Source organism: Neodiprion fabricii, chromosome 6 (assembly GCF_021155785.1).
Source record: "Neodiprion fabricii isolate iyNeoFabr1 chromosome 6, iyNeoFabr1.1, whole genome shotgun sequence".
NCBI lineage: Eukaryota > Metazoa > Arthropoda > Insecta > Hymenoptera > Diprionidae > Neodiprion > Neodiprion fabricii.
Window position 1 is genome coordinate 6,110,001 of NC_060244.1, and position 17,285 is coordinate 6,127,285.

The 17,285-nt window shown below is 46.9% G+C and overlaps 3 protein-coding genes across 3 annotated transcripts in view; all 3 read left to right on the forward strand.

Moving 5' to 3' along the window:
- Positions 1-7,255, forward strand: part of LOC124185430 (troponin T, skeletal muscle) — a 21,968-nt gene extending 14,713 nt beyond the window's left edge. The window contains exons 14-15 of the mRNA XM_046576207.1: positions 1,688-1,698; positions 7,175-7,255. Coding sequence (XP_046432163.1) covers positions 1,688-1,698; positions 7,175-7,220 — 57 coding nt within the window. The 3' untranslated portion in view covers positions 7,221-7,255. The remainder of the gene's footprint in view (positions 1-1,687; positions 1,699-7,174) is intronic.
- Positions 1,905-4,416, forward strand: LOC124185432. Its single transcript, XM_046576208.1, has 2 exons — positions 1,905-2,543; positions 3,440-4,416. The coding sequence occupies exons 1-2, from the start codon at positions 2,485-2,487 to the stop codon at positions 3,897-3,899; spliced, it is 519 nt and encodes a 172-aa protein (XP_046432164.1). The 5' UTR covers positions 1,905-2,484; the 3' UTR covers positions 3,900-4,416.
- Positions 7,256-7,983: 728 nt separating the features above from the next.
- LOC124184821 (eye-specific diacylglycerol kinase) lies at positions 7,984-14,286 on the forward strand. Its single transcript, XM_046574924.1, has 11 exons — positions 7,984-9,140; positions 9,423-9,573; positions 9,656-10,329; positions 10,417-10,811; positions 10,876-11,285; positions 11,952-12,270; positions 12,339-12,492; positions 12,580-12,864; positions 13,059-13,343; positions 13,467-13,630; positions 13,870-14,286. Exons 1-11 carry the CDS (start codon positions 7,984-7,986, stop codon positions 13,917-13,919), a joined length of 4,044 nt encoding a protein of 1,347 aa, XP_046430880.1. The 3' UTR covers positions 13,920-14,286.
- Positions 14,287-17,285: the final 2,999 nt, after the last annotated feature.

Sequence of the window (17,285 nt, forward strand, 5' to 3'; positions counted from 1 at the left end):
TCACACCTGCAGCAGGAGGAGATCAGGAAGCGGGAGGATGCGGAGCTGACTCGTAGACGTGAGGAGGCTTCGTTCCACTGGCGGAAAGCCGTCCATGCGGTAAGTCAGCTACGATACGGGAGTGCCCTCCGCGATTTATACCTCGAGGTGCAAACGGCAGCCGAAGAGCGGATTTCCGGCGCGATAACGCAGCCGTAGCGACTTCCGCTCTCCTCCAGATATCGCTGCCTCGTTTCGGGCTATTTTCACGGACCCGTGACGTGCTCTGCACGCCAAAGATGAGCACGCTTCCTGCAGAAAGGCACCTTGTATCTTATAGCTATTTTTTCGTTAATCGCCCAGGAACGACACAAGGCGAGGCGAGATCACCGTTACAGGCGGAGACCCGACGCGTGTAGGTGGGAACCTGTGTCATACTTCTTGTATAACCGTATAATACAAGATTACGATATTTGTACAGTTGCATTGCAAGGGGTTCCCATTTCTGTCCGATCCTGCACACCCAAAGCAATTTTTCTCCAGCTGTGCTACGGCTGCGTTGATAAGTTTTTTCAACCGCATGCGTTATCGTTCGTCTCAACGTATCGTCATCGTTCCTGTCGTACACGAGTTTGTGAGCTGTTATTCCTTGGAAATTGCATCGACGCTCGGGGACTTTGTAATTTTAATCTGGTATACGGAAATGCATGTACCTACGATGTATATTATACTACTGCGAAATTGCCAGTTTCGTCATCAACCATTTTTAACCCGACAGCATCTGTTATTCCTCATTTCGTATGCGCCGTTTCGTGACAGTAAAACAACTGATATTATCATGTTTTTCCTGGACTGTAAAAAATTCTAAGAAAAGCAACCGAAACTTGCTCACAATATTTTGTACGCATGCATAGGTATAGCGTGTTACGTGACTGGGAAGCAAAGAATTTAATTTCACCGAGTGGACGACTCTCAACGAGGAAAGGCAGTTGTATTCTTCCTCGGAATTGTATAGCGGTCCGAACGTTGGAATCTGATCGTGAGTTGAACGAATTTTTCCGCTCAAGGAATACGGAAAATTAATTATTTTTTTTTTCCTTGGTCAACTAATAATACATCGCTACAGGCGTAGCAGCACGTAACAAGTGCTTATTCTGGACGACGAATAGAGATAAGCTTAATAATATTTTATTCGTCGTAAGATAAAATTCTATTCTAAACAACCGCGACCATTTACCTGCCGCAAATAAATCCGAGGGACGCACAAGCCGCGGCTTCCACTATAAGCCGATGCTTGAATCTAAATAACGTCACGAATTTTTTCTCTCTCTCTCTCTCTCTCTCTCTCTCTAAATATAATTTTCATTTCCGAGGATGAGCGTTTCGCGAATATTATCTAATTTAAACAAAGCAAGAACACCTCAGATTTGAATAAAAATCAAAGTTCAACCGGCGCGAATGACGTAACGCGTAATCTGGGTATCGAGATGTTGTATGTAGGAAGAAATAAAAAGTGTTGTCAAAAATTTATTCTCAATGACGAATCAAAACGATATACATAATAGACAGCGTCAGCACATGCCTGGCAAAGCACGTGTTTGCTAGACGAAGGCAATATTAGTAACCTTGAGGAACACCTGTCGTGGAATAAATATAGACGTTTCAACGTGAAGAAGAAGTACATAAATCGGATTGTACTTCGACGTGTGAGCGTAGTGTGTTGTACGTATTACGGAGATGGAAAGTGAACCATCAACTCACGCGCGGTTGTCCGGATAACAGTGATGGCGATTGTCGAGCGAAGGTGGATCCTGGTTCCTATACCCAAGCGACAGTCGGCCATGTCATACACGAAGAGACGTGGACAGCAATCCGTGTCGCAACGAGCTAGATTCCGAGCTACGTCAATGTCTAGGTGAACGTCGTCCCGTCTTCCAAACTTGAAGGCCAAGATCACGGAGTGATAATAACCGATGCCAAGGGGACCTGGAGAACGGCTGGATGACAGCGGCGCACGTCGCTCGCTTATTTAATTTGGAATAGCCAGCTAATTGTTGGGCCAGTGGATTAGGCAAGGTCAGGCGCGTAGTCTCATTCCTCCTAATATCTTGAGGCTCCCGGAGGAATGCGGGGCGGTACCCTGCAGGCTAATAGAATCAGCGTATTAAACAAAGTAGAACGAAGCGGGGAATCGTAGGACTTCGGAAGCCGTAGGTGTAGCCGACCGGCCCTCCGGATCCTCCTCGTCAACCTCCAGTCGCTTCATCACGCCAACGGACCTTGGTCATCCGCGCGTGGTGCCGTTTCGCTAACGGGCAGCGATATCTTCTTGGCTCCCCGTCACTTCCGCCGATTCGTTATCCATCCTCTTGCGAAAAGGGAGATTACCACCATTTCCCGAAGTTCAATTTTCCTGAATAGACTCGGACACGATTTAACCGTAAAGAGTAACTTCCCCACTGCGGTGTACCACTAGTGCCAGCGACACCGACTACGGTTGCTGATATGTCCGAGGAGGACGCCGAACAATCGTCCCCGAAGGACGAGGACACGCAGGACGACGGGTGAGACATTATCGGAGTGATCGAGCGGTCTCATCTCCGCTGATCTATATGCCCTTCGGCAAAGTTATATAAGAGTATAACGCTTCGAAGTGCTTTTGTAGAAGTATCTAAGTACCTAGTTATGTAGTGACTGCATTATAGCGTGTATGATAATAAAGATGACCTTGTAGATGGTATAATACATATAGCACAGATAGAAGAACCATGTTAATGCCAAATTCCAATTACGACCGAGGAATACGTACTTTTCATCGCATCTTCGAGATCTGACAAGTGATCGCCGTGTGCGCACTAAGGTGTAAATTTTGTGTTATATTGTTACCGATTCGAGTCGCGCTACCCGGCACAATGTCGGACTAACCGGTTTTAGACCTGTACCGGGAGTCAGCCAGTCTTTGAACCCGGTTCGTGCGTCATGGAATTCGTTAAGTTGAAGAAATGGACGGAGGGAGAGGATGCCGCGAGTTTCAATGCAATGCGGGTCCGAGTAAAGCGTTAAAATTGTGCTCAAATGGTTGCACGTCGAGTCTTTTTCACGGTGAAATTATTTGTATAACCGCGTAGCACGATTCAAAGAGGAAGTCGAGCTCTTGTCGAGCTGATATTAACGAACGTTGATAATAAAACTGTTCCAATTTACCTACTCAAGGCAAAATTTTGTTCGCGTATACGCGGGCAAGAATATCGCGGTACACCCACACCGCGTTAACGCGGTTTGAATTTATCCGCAAACTGTACATTGCAGTGAGTTTCGATAATATACCTGCGAGTTTGTTCAACCTTGACGTTGAGACGCTCTGCTACTGGCCAGCACGATTAATTCATAAATATTTTACGATCTGAGACAGGCAAAACGACACAACGATCGTACTGAACTCCTGACATTTTCACGATAGGCGATGCACGAAGATCAGAGACGAAGGACGTACGCAATGGCGTGAAAAATTATTCAGATCGAGCGAGGATGAGAGTACAAAAATTTTGCCTAGAATCTTCCGCGAACGTACCATTCGTCCAAACTTGACATTAAACCAACTACTCGAATCGTCAGACTGGTACAGAAATGACGAAACATCCGCAATGGAATGGAAGTTGAACCGAAACCGGTTCGCTGATGCAACGAAAATTTCCAGATCAAGATCATTTACAATTTACGAAAATGTCATACCGTTGCCGATGTATCACTCAAGGACTGTTCGTCGACGGTGTAATGTGAAATTCGGCGTCAAACTCGACGGCACTTTTCGCGCGACAAAAGTCCTCCTCTACGCGGACGGTGACTTCACCGTCCACATCCTGCAACAGAACGGCAATACTATTCTCAACGAAATGGTGATAGACAGTAGTGGCGCGTGACGATGGGCAAACCTCGTGCACCCGGAGTGCCTCCCACCTCTCGTCCACCTCACCTGGTTTTCCTTGATCTGCCTACAGTCGAAACCTTGCGCGATGTAACAGTCCGCAGGTAAAAGTTTGGCAAGTTAGTATCGCGGGTCAGTCGTCGTTCCGATCGAATCGGCGGAAAAATCGCTCTCCCGTCGATCGTCGATCCGAATCGATCTCCTCGAGTAGTCTTCATCCGCGCAAGTGAAACACCTCTACCCACCTCGAAAGTGAATCAAAGACCTTCCACCGCACTCGTCTTTTCGCCTCACATCGACCAGATGATAATCCCGCCCTCTTCCTGGCTCGATTACGTCGCTAATCTCGATCGGCCTCCCGCACCTGCTCGACGACGTAGACTTTTCCCTCGAGCCGGTCGCGATCCTCAGCGTCAGGATCACAAAGCGGACATGGTCCCCGCCCTGGACTGGCCGCAATCTCTGTCGGGGTGCGAAGTGCTCGAGAGGCAAGCGCCGATCAACAGCGTTCGGAAAACGTGAGTCCGGAGAATACGTTAACGTCTGAATGCCAGACACATCTGCATCCTCATCTCCTCTTTCACGGTTCCATTCTCCGTCTCTATTCGCTTCTGTCTTTGAACTGCTGGATTGAATGCCCTTTCAACTTGCTCCTCCGCATTGTTATAATCGGCGCGGGAGTCATCTCCGCGTCCCAGGACACAGTGAATGGGGTTTATTGTGTTCCACTCTATTCTGCTTCGTTCCATTTTCTGTCTCTCTCTCTCTCTCTCTCTCTCTCTCTCTATCTCTCCGTCTCTTTTCCTCTTTGCACTCTCCATCTAACCATTTGTATTATTTATCTCACCCGTCTGTCTAACGCCGCTGAGCAGTTTGCATATAATGTACCTACTCACCGAACCAACGACTCACTGCTGGTATGACGGGCTCCAATTCTCTCGGGGCTACGGTCGGTAGACCTTAAAGCAAGGTGACGCAGAGGTGGGTCATACCTGCTTGCTTCTACGGCCCAGCAGCCAGCCTGCAGGATTTCTGGCACCCGTAGGGCGTTTGAAAGATAATAAAAATTAAATTTCGAAAATCCAGTTTGATTTTTTATGTTTTCACCTGTTTTCGATACCATGCACCGTGATACAGATCGCGACTATTTTTTGGACTATAGCTGTTGACAATTTTTTTGAGCTTCTTGTTTTGTGTGCAGTGTATTGATAAAGTATGAGTTGAAAATATTTCGATAATTGTTTTCGATGTTTCCATAGACAATCTCTGAGTAAATATATATGTACTCTCAGAAAGTCTGACAAGGAACGTCAGTTCGATATGCCCCTCCGATTTCGTTGAGGCTCGTGTATGTTGTAGAACATTGAAAACTAAAGGACGCGTTCTTCTTTTTAGCGGCGACATGATGGTTTAAAGGGGTGAAAACGACTCCCAAAGATGGGCTTCCAATGGGGTGGTTTCTCAGTTTCGGACAGATGCGCGCGATGTGTTTGATAGGTTTCTATTTACGAATGAAACATTTAGGCATTGATTTGAATTCGAATACAACAAGCGCATCAAGAAATCACCCCATTGGGTGCCCACCTTTGAGGGTTGTTTTAACCTCTTCAAAGCATTTATCCACCGATAAAAAGAAAATATCTGTGTTTTAGTTTTTAATGGTCTACAACATACTTGAGTTGCAACGAATTCGAAGGAGGCAACCAAACTGGTTTTTCTTGTAAGCTTCGTAGAAGGTAATTTATTCGCACCTCAGGTTCATGTTTTTAATGAGATTATCTGTTTAATGCATATGGAAAATCGCGGTGGTCGCTGCTCTGTTTTTCCTTGAAATCACAACTGAAATTTGAATACTTTTACGTGGGGGCTAGGTTTTGATTGATATATTCTGAAAATTTCGCGAGATGAAAATGTTCGAGCCGCTGATTCGGATACTATAATAAAATTTCATTCCGCTAACTTTTTATTGTTAGTATAGTATACTAACGCGAATCAAACGTTACTGCTCATTCGAAAATGCATTAAATTATAAAACTTTAGTGAAAAAGATAAAATAAATAAACATTCTCTAACGTGTGGTGCATTGAAGAAATTGATTGCCATCCTATTCACACCGCCAATATCGGATATAAAATGCCATCGAATCGAAGAACGCGATCTTTCACGTGTGTCTACGCGCCGAGGGACCGTATGAAAGCGGGTCCATTTAAGAGGAAACAACCGTGTAAATACTACATGAACCTGCTACTCGTGGCTATATGGTTTTGCCTGCAATATGTATATAATTTAAATAATTTCTTTCTCGTACCTCAGGCTTACGTATTCGCGTATGCACTGTTATAATCTGCATTGTAGGTTACTCGGATTGGCACCCGGGCTAGGACACCGTGTGCATTTCGAGGATGGGTTACGAGAGCAGCTTCGCTTGAAAGCTAGTATCGAGGAACAGGAAAGGTTGGCATATACCCACCCACGTCAGCTTAACGAAACCACGCTATGTGAATTGCGAGCCCGTTGCATTCGGGGTCAAGGGGTTATAGATCGCAGACGATTGCAGGCGGGGGAATGAAAAGAGGATCCATAATGAATAGCCGCGAAAGAGGCTCTTGAATAAAGGAATGCGAGAGGAAATAAAAAAAAAAATAAAAATAAAAAAATAAAAAAACATCCAGCACCCAGAGGATGCTTTCATCCCCGAGACGCGCCGCGATCAGCGCGTTTCTGGGTGCGCGCAATAGAGAATCTTGAAACCGAGTTGGCGCGCTAGTCGCAATCAAGCTTTCGGAGAGCGGCGGCGTCTCGGGGGGCGGCGGACGACGGGTGCCAGGTAGCGAGCGAACCGACGCGACTTGCGCTACGGGGAATAATAAGCAAGCGGGCGAGCGTACGAACGAGTGACTTGCTAGCGAGTAAGAAAAACGAGGGAGGAGGACGGCGTAGTGTGGCAAAGGAGAGGTGGTGCTCCGTTTTCCATACCGTCGGTTACGATGGCGGTGACCTGACTCCGTCAGAGTCCCCTGGTCTGCGGAGCGCGGGTTATTCGCCTACCTGGAGAAGCCGGGAAACGCGCGAGTATACATATAACAGTGAAATCGAATTCTAAATAGCACGTCGCGGCGCGCGTCGTCGCCAGCTTCCCCTCTCCTCCTCGGCCCGCGAGTTATAATCATAGAACGCGTCGGCTCGCGAGGCGCGAGAGTAAAACGCGTGCGGATCAAAACAAAAAGAGAGATTAATACATGATATTACACGTACGTGCGTACGTGCGAGAGGGAGAGAGAGAGAACGATATATATGTGTATATATATATACATAAAAGAGCGTAAAATACTAATGGTCCCGTCGATGCCGCATGCAGGCAGGATCCAGTGGTCAACGTGCAGTTTCGTGGGTGTCTAGTAGACGCTGCGGGACGTTCAGGTGGTGACGAATACGGGAACCGTGGTGCTGGTGGAGCGAAAGTGCGAGAAGTAAAGGGAGGGGAAGGGAAGCGAAGGGACGGTGGGGAGGGCGCTGCGCGGTGTAGAGACGACTCGACCCCGCGGCACCGTAGGCGGCAGGGGGCGGCGGCAGGGCGGGGGAGGGTGTCGGATCGATGCCAGAGCCCAGGCCAACGAGCCGACGCCGTCACGAGCCTCGCGTCGTCGAGTGATCCGTCAAAGGCACGCGCGAGCCTCGGAGACGACTAGGGAGAGAACCGAGGTGCGACAACTGCAAGCGTTGAGCTGGCAGGGAGATACGAGGAGAAGTCGGGGCCCGGAGCCGTTTGCGAGGAAGTAATTAGTGGGGTAACGGTCGGGGTTCGGGGCGAGAGAAAGAGCCTGGAAAGAGAGAGAGAACTCAGGTGGAGGATATACAATTATTACGGTGACACTGTACGATGGGCCGCGACGTCGTCGCTGCAGGCCACGGGGATGAGGTAGCGACGACGGCGAGACGGAGCAACGCGGGGGCGGAGGAGGAGGCCGAGGCTGGTATCCCCAGGGGGAGGTAGCTGAAGGCAGCCGGCGAGGTGCGGGCGAGCGATGCAGCGGCTGCGCTCGACGTTCAAGCGGTCGCGAACGCCGACGGGCGCCGAGATGAAGTCACAGTCGAGTCTAGAGGTGCCGAAGCAGGTGAGGTCCGCCTCCTTCGACGAGATACAGCTCGAGGCGAAGCGGCAGGACGGGGCGCGGGCGAGAGAACAGAGCCCCGCCGATCGGGCCGCGGCGGCTTCGTGCAACCCCCAGCAACCCTCGTTCCGGTCGGCATCATCCGCCTTCACCTCCGCCGCCAGCAGCTCCGCCGCGATCGCCGCCCCGAGCCGTTACTCCCACCACGAGTCGGCCGTCAGGAGACTGACGACCCTCCGCGTACCCCAGCTGCGGAGCAACCAGCGTTCGAAGAGCTTCGATGCTTGCGGCATCGACAAGAGAAGCACGGGGAATCCTTCGCCGCCGCCGATTCTCCAGGCATCCGGATGCTACCACTGCGCCTGCGTCGAGGAGTACGAGCGGCGGCAGGCCAGGAAGAACGAGGCCGCGGAATCACCCTCCGCGATATTCGCAGCCAGGACTATCCTCGACGCGAGGGTCGGGAGCACCGAGGATGGTGAGGACGAGGAGGAGGACGACGAGAGGGAGGAAAACGAGGACGAGGACGACGAAGACGCCGATGCCGACGACTTGCAGGACGCGGAAGAAGACGCGCTCAGGTACCGCGAACGATCCTCGGGGAGTTCCTGTTCGCAGCAGGACTCCCAGGAGAGAACGGACCGTGAGAACAGCCCCGAGATTCTGGTCACCCTGACGAGCACGGACTCCTCTTATCCCTCGACGAGACGGAGATCGGTCGCCTCGCCCAAACTCTCGAGACAGGAAGCGCTTACCTCGTTTCCCGCCGACCTCACCTCCACCCTTAGCATCAAGGACCCCGAAGACGACGAGGGCGACGGCAGCTCCGATCCATCCGCGACCGACGTCGAGTCCGAGGAACGGACTGGACTGAGAGGCGGACGACTCGTCGTCAGGGACATTTTCCTCACCGTTCCAGAGCTTAAGAGAGACCGTGCAGCCTCCGTCGACTCCTGCTTCAACGGCAGCAAGGCCTCCGAGAAGACCGGAGAGAACCAGCAGGGCCTCCTTGCCGTTCCTCAGCAGAGCTTGCGATCGAAAAGCGTCGACATCGTCCTTCCCACCGACGCTCAGACCAGATACACCACCCTCCTACCATCCAACGAGTCTCGTCAGTTGCGAGGGTAGGTTTGTCCGTCGCCACGGCGAAGGGATCCGAAAGGGAGCCTTACTGCGAACTCCCCGTTTGTCTCGGGCACAGGATAATCCTGAAATAGAAGGGGGGCGGGGGGGATGTGGAATCGTCTTTTTGACCACACAATACCCGATCGTATGCCTGTAGTATGTCCCCATGCCTGCAGTAGCGTTTATATGATTACCTTAGACCCGTAAGCGGGAGCTGAAGAGCGCTTGATCGCGTAGCGTGTATTCCTGTCCAGCTAAATATCACTACGTGTTTATTTCAGAGGGAGAGAGGGAGCAGATGGTGGGTCGAGTGCTGGCCAACAAAGAGAACCCCGATCGACGCCAGACTGGGGACCGAGCGCGATCAACGGGGAACATCTCTGGGTCCCAACCGCTGCTTCCGGGGACTTTTGCTACGTCACTGACTGTTCCGTGAGTCCTGTAACCAGTACATAAATAACTTTTAAAAGCGGTCCAAGGAAGGGTGGGCAAACATTAAACTTCCCTGTTTCAGAAACACGGTCCGAGGCTAAAGTGCGCAGCGTGTCGAGTAGTGGCCCACGCCTGCTGCGCTACGGGACTCGGGTTTGCCTGCAAGCCTAGTTTCCGGGACGTTGGAGTGCGGCAGTACCGGGAGCAGACATCGACGCACCATCACTGGGTGCACAGAAGGTCGCAGAAGGGTAAATGCGCCAACTGTGGTAAATCGTTCCAGTCCAAGCTCAGTTTCAGTTCAAAGGAGATAGTAGCGCTGAGCTGCAGCTGGTGCAAGACGGCTTACCACAACAAGGAGGCATGCTTCAACGTCCAGAAGATCGGCGAAAACTGCGACCTGGGCCGTCACGCTTCGGTGATAGTTCCTCCCTCGTGGATAGTAAAGCTTCCGCGTAAAGGGAGCTTCAAAAGCAGCCTCCGTAAGTCGCCCCAGAAGAAGAAGTCCGGCTCGGGTGGCGGCGGCTGTTTGGCCGGCACCGCCTCCACCCGAAAAAAGAAGGACAAGGACAAAGATAAGGAGCAGACCAGACTCTGGGTCGTCAAGCCCATACCGACGGCCAGCGTCAGGCCCGTCTTGGTGTTCATCAACCCCAAATCAGGCGGCAATCAAGGCGCGAAACTCCTTCAGAAGTTTCAGTGGCTCCTCAATCCGCGTCAGGTCTTTGACCTCACACAAGGCGGTCCGAAAATGGGGTGAGATTTACTCCTCGTTACAAGCTTATTCCGCCGCTTATCCGTGATCAGTGTGCGACAACCTTGACCTCCTTCCTGTCCCCGCAGATTGGAGCTCTTCAAAAAAGTCCCGAACCTCAGGGTTCTGGCTTGCGGTGGCGACGGTACCGTCGGCTGGGTCCTCTCCATTCTCGATCAAATCGGGGCATCGCCGCCGCCTGCGGTTGGCGTCCTTCCTCTCGGTACGGGAAACGACCTTGCTCGGGCCCTCGGCTGGGGCGGCGGATACACCGACGAGCCCATAGCCAAGATACTCTCGAACATCGGGGACAGCGACACTACGCTTCTAGATCGATGGCAACTGACCGTTGAGAGGAACACCGACGCTCCGAACGACGACGAGGCTGGTAAAGGGAAGGAGAACCTTCCCTTGAACGTGGTCAACAACTATTTCTCCCTCGGCGTCGACGCTCACATCGCCCTAGAATTTCACGAGGCAAGAGGTGAGAAATCCTGATTCCACAATCGACGTTACAAGATTTCTAAATACTCAATTTTTCGTCGCAGAGGCCCACCCGGAAAAGTTCAACTCCCGGCTCAGGAACAAAATGTTCTACGGACAAATGGGCGGCAAGGATCTTGTCCGCCGAAAGTGGAAGGACCTCTCGGAGTTTGTTACCCTGGAATGCGACGGGCAGGACTTGACTCCAAAGCTGAAGGAGCACCGAGTCCACGCTATAGTATTTCTCAACATCGGATCCTACGGAGGAGGAACTCACCCCTGGGCTGCGGGGGGTGGTGGAAGCAGCGGGGGTGGCTCGGGAGTGACTGGCGAACCGGCTACCGATGACGGGCTGATCGAGGTCGTGGGGCTGACGACTTATCAGCTTCCCTTGCTGCAGGCAGGCGGTCATGGAACCTGCATAGCCCAGTGCAGCAAGGCGAAGTTGGTAACGACGAGGACGATCCCGATGCAGGTACAGTGACATTTGCTTGCTCGACTGTCAGTGTTGCCAGCCCATACCGTAATTATGGAAACGTAACATAATTTGCCGTCTATTCCCATGTACCATAACGCGTGTACCATGACTCACAAATCTATACCATAATATTACATTTCTTAGATTTTTACCTAATTTGTACCGTATTCCACACATTTGGAATAAATTCACTGTCGTAGATTGTACAATACCGTAAAATTCTGGACTGATAAAATTATCGAATTAAATACCGTATTGTTACTGTAGCTTGACCTAATTCTATCCTTAAAATTTTCTTGTAAAAGGGTATTACAAATTAACTTATACACAATTAGACTGTGAGACTAAAAGCATTTACAGAAATTATACGGTTTAACGTTAATTGCTAAATAAACTTCAGACTAATCACCATAATCCCCCGTAGCAATTTAAATTTAGAAAATGAGCTTCCTTAGTGTTCTCTTAACGGTGGCATGAGATGGTAAAATTATCGGTTACAGTTCAACTCTCGTTCATATATACGGTCCTGTGGGAGGTCCTATACACGTACCATAAAAGTACCATAATTTTACGATCCTCGGTGGATAATTTAGTCTCGAGAGGCTGACGACACTGCGATAATCATTTTTCTCACATTCTTTGACCACGTCTCTAACTCGATAGGTGGATGGTGAGGCGTGCCGCTTGCTACCGTCGACGATCTCGCTATCGCTGCTCAACCAAGCGACGATGCTCGCGAAGCGAAGAAACACAGGAAAACCGCAGCAGAACGTCGGAGCGAAACTGGAGCGGCTAAAGCTGCCCGTTATGAAGATCAAAATGTCCGATTACGAGGCGTACCACTCGGACAAGGAGCGACTCAAACGGTCGGCTGTCTCTTGGCTGCCGGATACCCTCGACTTGGACGCCACTCTGGACCTCGAATCCCTGCGAGGAATACTCGCGAAAGATCTGCCGATGGACGCCTGTTGCTTTTTGGACTGTAAGTGACGATGTCGCGGTAAAGCGAAGCCCGCATGAATTCACGGTGGTGCTTTTCCTCCCCCCCAGCTTGCACGGCGGAGCGATTTTTCAGGATCGACAGAGCCCAAGAGCAGCTTCACTACGTCACCGACGTCGCGGCTGATGCTCTTTACGTTTTGGAGGAGGGAGTCGCGGCGGTTCCGCACCCGGATGCGGACAGCGTCGCTCAGCCGTCACCAAGGTAGGTGCAGGTTCCGGCGCGGCAGGGGGTCGCGCTGTTGTCTCCCGGGGGACGTGACCGCGTCTTGAAACGAGGGAACGGTTTCAGCGACGAGGCGGCCAAGCCGGGGACCGGAACTGTGGCCGAGGAGAGGCGACTCTCACCGGGACGCGCGTCTCCCGTGCAGGACCAATCGCGGTCGCCGCGAGAACCGGAACCGGAGCGACGAGCGTCGAGTCGAAGGGTGCCCGAGATCGCGGTCGCCGGGACCGAGGAACCTGGCAAGCTTCCGGATACAACGCCGTCCAACGGCGCCAAGCCTCCCGCCAACAAATCCAACGACGCCTCGTCCGCGGCGTCCAGCCAATCTCATCAGCCTCTTGCTTTCGTCAGGTAAGCCTCGTACGAATTGATTTTCAAAGTTTTCAGCTCGTCAGGGTACAGGGTATAATGCGCACACTTGTGAGAGAGAAGAGCAAAGGTCCGCACCTGAATCTTGGACGTAAACGGCAAAAGAATCGATACCCATTTTGAAAGCACCGAAAAGGCTCAACGCTTTATTCTGCTGAATTGGGGATGAATTTCAGTTCGAGGGATCGTTTGTTCGGACTGAGTGCGGAGGTGCACGAGCACAGTCATACCTTTGGCGGTGGTCTCCTCGAGAAGACGTGCGACGGCATACTGAGGGCGGCAAAAACCGGCGACCTGCCGGCTCTGAAGGATCTCCACTCCAAGGGTTACTCGCTTCTCTCGATCGACGTGAACGGACAGACTGCTTTGCACCACGCCGCGAGGCACGGCCACAAGGACATAGTGAGGTACCTGATCGCCTGCGCCCCTTCGACGATCCTGAACATGGCGGACAACGACAAGTACGTGAAATTCGTTGGGGACACTTGGGGATGAAAAAAGAGAAAAGAACCGAAAAATCGGATAATGATTACCTAATTTTACCTGGCGAGGGTGGACTTTTACTGTGATATTCTCGGTTCCAGGGGACAAACAGCCCTTCACAAGGCCGCCCAGCAGAAAAGGCGCTCGGTTTGCTGCATGCTGGTGGCCGGAGGAGCGACTCTTACGGTTCGAGATCGACACGGTCACACGGCACGGCAGTTGGCCCTCAATGCAGAGGATCGGGAGCTGGCAGCATACCTGGAGAGTGAGTGGAAATTTTCAAGTCTTTCTAGTGACACATATTTAGTGACTTCATTTCATTCCATCCAACGTCACATGATAGTACATTAATTCCATATTTAAAAAGAGGATATTTTCGGTTCATCTTCGATTGATCACCTTTTGAAAGGTTTTCAATTTTAGTGAGTGAATAACGTCCCGTCAGATTTTTGTTGTTGCTTCAGAACTAGCTTTGAAATTGAATCGTTTAATGATTGATCCTAGGTCAGGAGCAATTTCACCTGGTGACAGTGGACATGGAAAGCGTTCTTTGACCCACCGAGCTTTATGGTCTGGCTTAAACGAGCCTGCAGCGAATTTAATCAGTTATGTATAGTTACATTATAATATTATTATATATTATATAGACTATTCGCACGTTAAAAGGAAACGTGTGATAATATTCGGTTAACGATATGATATATGTACCCGTAAAACACAAGTATAAGGGTAGGTATAGTAACAATAATTCTGACGATCTTTTTTTTTCTTTCGCTAAAAAATATAAAGATTTTTCACCTTATTCGATCGCATGTGATATAAAAGCACGCGTAAAAGCATTTAAAAAAAGCAAAAACTGAAAATTAAAGAAAAGAAAAAAAAAAAAACACCCACACGTTAACAATTGTTCGAAAAATTTACTCAAACTACGAGAAGAATCGAAGTAATGAAACGAAGAGAACAGAATTATATTAAAATTAAATCAATTAATTATTAATATAACGTTTAATGATATTCAACGTAAAGTGTATAATATTTCCTACATAATATCTATGCTCGACAATTTTTACTCTGCTCCATGACTAAATATAGTCTGTTATTGTATATTATATACGTACTATATACAAATTCGCGGATACACGTTTGTTTAAATACATACACCGACGCTAGGCTGTGTTACGAATCTGGGGAGCAGCTTCAGTTTCTAATATTCGTACGGTATACGAATATACCAAATTTAGATACGCGGACCGTACACCAGTTTACATTCAAAAACGCGTAAGGTGAAACCTATATATATATATATAATATATATATAGAGCATACCTATATTCACTCTGTTGACAAATGAAATAAGTATGTATTGTTCGGTACCAAAAAAGAAAAAATGAAAAAAAAATTTGTGAAATGAACGGGATCAACGTGAGAACACCAATTAATTCTTAGATGCGATCAATTGCTACTGCGTATATCTTCTCCTATAATATACATATACATAATTATACATCGTATTATTACGAATTATTACGAAAATTATTCCTTGATATAAAAATTTTCTCAATTTTCCTATGACAACTAAAAAAACACACTAATGAAAAACAAGGATAATGAAGAAAAAAAGGAGTGACATGCAAACCTACACTTTATAGTTACATAATACGTAACAAAGAGATAATCGAACTTGTATTATGAATTCACGGATATAAATTATACCAAATTGAGACCGAATATATTATCGGCTTGATTATCGTAAAGTAGATCATCGAATTCATTCAATTTCGACTTGAGTTTTATCGATTCTCCTATTCTTATACATATACCTTGCACTGTTTAAACGAAAAAACGAGAAAAAAGCAAAAAAAAAAAAAAAGAGAAAGTTAAACAAGAAAATATTTAACAATACTTGTATACCATTATATTTGTTATACATATATGTACGTGTATATTACGTTTCGAGAAACGATTTCGCGTCCATCTGTGCGCTATTTTACCGCGTTTCAGGTCGACGCAATTACACGAATTGAGTCTCGTAGTTCCACAAATGATTCAGCAAACAACGGCGGTTACGAAAATAAGCACAATTTGGGTTCCGAGCCACGGGGACTATTTGATTTTTATATGTGTTAAATCAAGTATCGGAAATGAGCTTACGCGTCAATGAATATGGCATTGTTACGAAAAAACGTATCGTTCTAAATGGAGACAAAGTACGTATGGTAAAAGATTTTTGCCCAAATGACGCGGTAATCGATTAAACCTAAAAATGTTGTCACGATTATACGCCGTGCAACCACTTGTAATCATATATATTTCGTCTATATTTTTTTGTACTTAATACATAGTGATATTATTTATTTATTTATTGTACAGAAGCGTGCTCGAAAGAGAGAGCAGAGATGGGCGTTATTCCTGGAACTTGTAGTATATAGGTATCATATATGCATAGACAGACATATCGATGCAAGTACATATATTATAAATATATAGTACATTAAAATTGTATATAGAATAAGAAATTTAACGGAAATGCCTTCTACGGTCCACATAAAGATATTATTGTATAGTTGAAAAAGATGCGAGAAAAAAAAATTAGGATAAAACGCATAAAAAAAAAAATTCAAAAAAAAAAAAAAACATAAACGCAAAAAATAATAAACCAGAAGAATAAAACTGGTATAACGTAAATTATTGAACATAAAAAAAAAAAAAAAAATTAAAAAAAAATATTTAAAAATTAACGAGAAACTGAAACACAGTATTGCCTTCCTCGAAGAGGGTTTGGACCGCGAGTTTCGTAATTTGTAAAGCAATAAAATGGACAATCATTAATTGCGGTCCGAAACCTTTACACAATATGACCTATATTGTTAGTCTTTATATTTTTATTTCTAATCTTTACGTATAACTATATAAGTGAAAGAATCTCCTACGTGCATACATACCTATGATATATATATATATATATATATAATATATATTGTATATCATACATATGTATGCATAACCGTTATCCGATGAGACGACAGGCATTCTGTTCTAATCTATGATACCTCTCGAGTTTCTTTTTCTTTCATATTCAACACAATTATTACCACGATGTACAATTTAATAAGTATATTACATTATTCTTTTTCACTCTACCCTCCCTCCGTCCCTCCGCCCTTTGTAGTGCCTCCGTTATACTCAATGTCTTGACACGAACAAATTTTCACGTTCATATTATATATGTATGATAACGTATATCTATTATGTATAGATATTCTATTGATCCACTGAATTTTACAGTTTTACGTAAAATTTATTATATATTATATAGATGATACCATATGTATAATACATTCGTGCATGTATATATACATATACATATATATATATATATATATATATATATATATATATATATGTATGCATTATCGAATAGAGTAACGGAATGCATAGTTATGCGTTGTAACCATCATGATACGAACCGGTTTCACTTAGGCCTGCGTCACACATTGCACACCTTTTCATTTTTAGCCTCTTCGTTGTCACACCGTATTTATTCATAGTAGAATCGAACACTTGTAGTTTTTATCAATATCTTGTACTGTTTTTTGATACTGCATTATCATTATTGATTTGTTTACTATTAATATTATTATTATTATCATCGTTGTTATTACTATTCTTTTTGTCGTGAAGCCAATTCTCTAAAACATTGGGCATAATTTAAATCACCGTTATTTAAGCGACAACATGCATAGACGTGTAATTATTTTATTACAAAACACGATTAGTAATCCGTAAACTCTGAAAACTCGTGCATGTTACTATATTATACCTCTTGTTCAAGTTTTTATCGTTGCTGTTGCTATTTTTATTATAACTGATACCGATTTGTCGTTACGAGATTGTTGTATAACGTATAGAAAATGTGACAT

Coding starts and splice junctions, on each gene's coding strand:
- LOC124185432 (XM_046576208.1), top strand. CDS start 2,485: ATGTCCGAGGAGGACGCCGAACAATCGTCCCCGAAGGACGAGGACACG. Junction 2,544..3,439: donor GAGGACACGCAGGACGACGG/GTGAGACATTAT, acceptor TTTTCACGATAG/GCGATGCACGAAGATCAGAG.
- LOC124184821 (XM_046574924.1), top strand. CDS start 7,984: ATGAAGTCACAGTCGAGTCTAGAGGTGCCGAAGCAGGTGAGGTCCGCC. Junction 9,141..9,422: donor GAGTCTCGTCAGTTGCGAGG/GTAGGTTTGTCC, acceptor TGTTTATTTCAG/AGGGAGAGAGGGAGCAGATG. Junction 12,271..12,338: donor CGCCTGTTGCTTTTTGGACT/GTAAGTGACGAT, acceptor CCTCCCCCCCAG/CTTGCACGGCGGAGCGATTT.